We start from the raw sequence: 5,044 nt of genomic DNA on the forward strand, positions 1-5,044 counted from the left end.
TTTGGCTTTGGTGGTTGGTGCATAAATTTGAATAATAGTCATATTAATGGGTCTTCCTTGTAGGCGTATGGATATTATCCTATCACTGACAGCATGGTACTTCAGGACAGATCTTGAAACATCCTTTGTGATAATGAATGCCACAGCATTCCTCTTCAAACCGTCATTCCCAGCATAATAGATCATATAGTTATCTGATTCAAAATGGCCAAAACCAGTCCATTTCAGCTCACTAATGCCGAGGATATCAATCTTTATGCGTTTCATTTCATTTTTTATAACTTCCAATTTTCCTAGATTCATACTTCGTATATTCCATGTTCCAATGATTAATGAATGTCTGCAGCTGTTTCTCCTCAATTTGAGTGGTGACACATCAGCAAATGGAGGTCTCGAAAGCTTTAGCTTATCCATATGAGTAAGGCTGGGTTTTACTCTGATGATGCAGCTCTATCCCAGTCCTATTTTGAGAGCCTTATAGCCTAACCAGACTATTCATAAAGTTGCAAATGTATCAGACAGTTTCTTTGTTATTCATAAGGTTTTCCCTGGCCAATTCTTTGAAAAGTGGACAGCCTCTTCCTTCTTCCTAGTCTGTCTCAGTCTGTAAGCTTGGCTGATACCTGTGTACCATGTTCATTGTTCTGGGTTTGAAACACCAGTGGCTCAGCCTCAAAATTCACATCAACACGTGACCATGGTAGGACAAACCAACAGACAAGTTCGTCTCCGTGTTGGAAACCTCTCCTACCACATCATTAGACACATCATTAGGCAGTTGTAACCATGCAGCACGATCTGATTAGGTGGACACATCAACAGACAGTCATAACCACACATCACTGTCATATTGGGTAAACACCTTGACAGGTGGTGGTGACAACCCAGCCACCCATCAGATTGTGCAGGCACATCCACAGGCAGTCATAACCATTCAGCACCATTGGGTTGGCAGCATTTCCTAGTTGGATAATGGTCATTGTTGTCAAGGGATCAATAAAAACACTCTCATACATCATCCTTGAGAAGAGTTTAGAGAAGAATTGGCAACATCTTTTTAAATGTAAGTGTCCATAACCATTGACCTAGCAGTTCTGTTAGGAACTCAATCTTGCAGTCACTTACCAATTATGGACAAAGGGTGCTCACTGCAGCAGGTTTGTCATTTTAAAAAAGTATTTCAAACCTGAAAGCAACCCGAAAGTCCTCCTATATTAAATCTATCAAAGAAATTTTGGTCTATGCATATATTGGACCATGATGCAGGTATTGCAAAGGAAGGAAGATGAGGTAGAAAAGCAGCTGCCAGCAGAAAGTAGGCATCTCTCCTGGTGGGTGATGCATGTTTGCAGGGGCCATTTGTCTGGTGTAGGCTGTGCACACAGCATTCCTGGGTTTCTCCAGATCATACAAGAGCCCCTTCAGGAGCTGGGGAGGAAGGTGATGGTCTTATCTGTACTGTTCATCTTATTTCTTTCTGAGCAGTTCAAATTTTACAATGTATGCTTATAACTCTTATTGTTTACATTAACCATTAAAATAACCAGTTATAAAATATTACTCCTTTTTGATTTTTCTGGTCATTTTAATTAATTTGACTTTAAATAGACACATGTCGCCAGTGATGACTGCTTACAAAGCACAGCCTGAGAAAGTTTTCCATATGCCATTTTCTAATTAGTCCCTGTTCTCTGGAGGTGACCACTGTCCTGATGCCTGTCTCACAGATGGGCTGCGCTTGCCTTGACCTGATACCAGTGGAATCACTAAGTATGTCACCTTCTGGGTCCAGCTTCTTTTACTCAGCAAAATGTCAGGAGAGTCATCCATGATATTGTGTGTATCACTAACTCATTCCTTTCTATTTCTGAGTAGCATTGCAATGCACAAGTATACGTCTATTGATTTATCCACTTTCCAATTACTCTATGGATATTTGGGTAGTTTCCAATTTTTTTCTCTCTTATGTAAAGCTCAGGTAACATTCTTGAGCATGTCTTACTGTGGATGTATTTTCTTAGATCTTTGGGGTATGTAACCAGATGTGGGCTTTCCGGCTCACATGGACAGCTTGAGTTCAGCAGTGATCTTTGTGTGTGTGATTCTGCTTCACTGGGTCCCAGTCATCCCCCACCCTGGGAAGCCAGCCCTCCTCCCTGTCTGCCTCAGACCTGACAGCACACCTCCTCCAGGCAGTATTCCTTTCTGACCCAGCCCAGCCTGCTCTTGGCCCTGCTCTGAGGCCCCTCCATGACAACCATCTACATTGTGTTCATGGGTTATATTCTTTGCATTCCCAAGAGGCTTCAAGGTGCTGTTGCACCAACCCCACTGTGAACAGGCCTTGCCAGTGTGCAGAAAAATTGTGCAGGGCTTCAGCATTTCCTTGATATATTTTCTACCACTTTATGTTGCACATCTTGACATTTTGTTTTATACTAAATCTCAAGTCATTTGTGTATCATCCAGGGTAGAGGGTAGGGGGTCCTGGATCCTCTTTAATGACAGAAACTATGTCTTACCACTTGAATGCATGACTGCCCCAAAAGAAGGGGGCTTTGTCTCCTCCCTCAGACAGAAGCTGCCCTAGGATAGGGCCTGTCCCCTGCATCTGTTAGCCCCAATTGGCCCTTCTGCCTCCCACATTAACCAGGCCTCCTTGTCCTCCCCCTCCAGGTCCCTGGCTATCGGGCACCAGTACTCCTCCCTGGGCACACAGCCCATCCTCTGTGCCAGCATCCCTGGCCTAGTGCCCAAGCAGCTGCGCTTCTGCCGGAACTATGTGGAGATCATGCCCAGTGTGGCGGAAGGTGTCAAGATAGGCATCCAGGAGTGCCAGCACCAGTTCCGTGGCCGCAGATGGAACTGCACAACTGTCAACAATAGCCTGGCCATCTTTGGGCCCGTGCTGGACAAAGGTACTTGAGGTAGCCCCTGAGGGATATTAGGGAGGGTGAGTGGGGGCAAGTTGCTAGCTGTTTGGTCACTTGCTTGCAGGGCAGGCCATGTGCCCATCACTTCCTTTTGCACACAAGGCTGTGGGAAAGAGGGTCTAGAGCCAAGGATCTGGGTTTAAGTCCAGCTTCTCCTGCCAGTGGTGATGGAATGTGGGACAATTCATTTTGCCTCCCTCTGCCTCAGTGTTCTCATCTCTGAACAGAATAAAATATCTCTCCATGTAGAAAATGCTCCACAGTTGACCATTATTATCATCAATTTAAAGCTTCCTTTCCCCATGCTTAGCAGCTCTGAATGGGGCTTTTGGAGCTTAGGAATTGTGTTGATACATAGGGTCATCCAGATCCCCAGATACACCTCCTTCTTCCTCCTTTTCTCCAAGATGAAAGTGGGATGCTCTAGGGGAACAAAGGCTAGTCACTGAAGGCTTCTTGAAGGAACCAGGGCTTCATGCAGGTCTTGGAGAGAAAATGCAAAGAAAATACAAGAAGGTATTGGATTAGTGGTTTGGAGGCACTCTGGGGAGAAACTGCAGCAGATGGACAGGAGCTGTCCAGGGTCCTGGAGCCATGGGTTTATTTTGAGAACGAGAGAAAAATGAGAAGCTCTGGGTATTGGTTACTCAAGGCCGAGTTATCTATTGCCGAAAAAAAATATTATCACAAAATTTAGTGGTTTATAACAATAATAATCCTGTGTATGCCTCACAATTTCTGTGAATCAGAAATACAGCAAACCAGCAGGCATGACTGGTCTCTATCCCTTAGCTGTCCTCAATCGCTCCAACATCAGGCTGCCTGCTGGCCTCTCTAGGTGACCAGAGCTTCCATACCATTGGATTACAATGGCAGAGAGAGAGAAAGAAAGACAGAGAGTACCAAGTGGAAGCTTTATCACCTTTTTGTATATTGAGATGAAATTCACATAGCATACAACTAACCATTTTAAAGAGTATAACTTAATGGCATCTACTACGTTTTATCTAGCTCAAAAACATTTTCATCACCCAAAAAGAAAAGCCTGTACCCATTAGCAATAATTCCCCATTATCCCCTTCACAAGCCTCTGAAAATCGCTAATCTGCTTACTGTCTATATGGATTTACCTATTCTTGATATTTCATATAAATGAAATCATACATGTGATCTTTTGTGTCTGACTTCTTTCACTTAGCATAATGTTTTCAAAGTTCATCCATATTGTGGTATGTATCAGTACATCTTTCCTTTATATGGCTGAGTATTATTCCATGGTATGATTATATCATATTTTGTTTATGCATTCATCCATTGATGGACATTTGGGTTGCATCCACATTTTGGCTATTGTGAATAATGCTGTTATGAACATTCATGTGCAAGTATTTGTTTGAATACCTGTTTCAATTCTTCTAGATATATACATAGAAATAGAATTTCTGGGTCATATGGTAATTTTATATTTAGGTTTATGAACACCAACCAGTTTTCCACAGTAGCTGTACCATTTTACTTTCCCACCAGCAATGTATTTGGGTTCTACTTTCTCCACATTCTCATCAACACTTGTTATTGTCAGTCTTATTTTAGCCATCCAAGTGAATATAGTGGTAACTCAGTGTGGTTTGATTTGCATTTTCCTAATGGTTAATGATGTTAATCATCTTTTCATGTGCTTTTTGGTCATTTGCATGTATCTGTGGAGAAAGTCTATTCAAGTCCTTTGCCTGTTTTCAAATTGTATTGCTTGTCTTATTGTTGTTGACTTGTAAGAGTTCTTATATATTCTGGATGCTAGACCCTTATCAGAAGCTCTGGTAGCATAGTGCCTAAGGCATTTGACTAGTAAACAGAAGGCTGTCGGTTCAAACCCACCAGCCACTCCTCAGAAGGAAGGTTAGGCAATCTACTTCCATAGTAATACTGCCTCAGAAACCCAAGGAGGGATTGCTATGAGTCGGGTCTGACTCGACGGCGCATAACAACAACAACAACAGACCCTTCTCAGATATATAACTTGCAAATATTTCCTCCCAGTTGACCCTTGCCTTTCTTAATGTATTTTATCCTCTAGGTTTTAATTTGAATGCAGTAAAATTGATTTATGA

The 5,044-nt window shown here is 42.5% G+C and overlaps 1 protein-coding gene across 1 annotated transcript in view; it reads left to right on the top strand.

The window, feature by feature from the left end:
- The window catches only part of WNT3A (Wnt family member 3A), a 90,788-nt gene that overhangs the window by 37,539 nt on the left and 48,205 nt on the right, over window positions 1–5,044 (top strand). The window contains exon 2 of the mRNA XM_007948697.1: window positions 2,677–2,918. Coding sequence (XP_007946888.1) covers window positions 2,677–2,918 — 242 coding nt within the window. The remainder of the gene's footprint in view (window positions 1–2,676; window positions 2,919–5,044) is intronic.

This window comes from Orycteropus afer, unplaced genomic scaffold (genome assembly GCF_000298275.1).
Source record: "Orycteropus afer afer isolate SDZICR_OR568_19922 unplaced genomic scaffold, OryAfe1.0 scaffold00219, whole genome shotgun sequence".
In the NCBI taxonomy this organism is placed as follows: Eukaryota; Metazoa; Chordata; class Mammalia; order Tubulidentata; family Orycteropodidae; genus Orycteropus; species Orycteropus afer.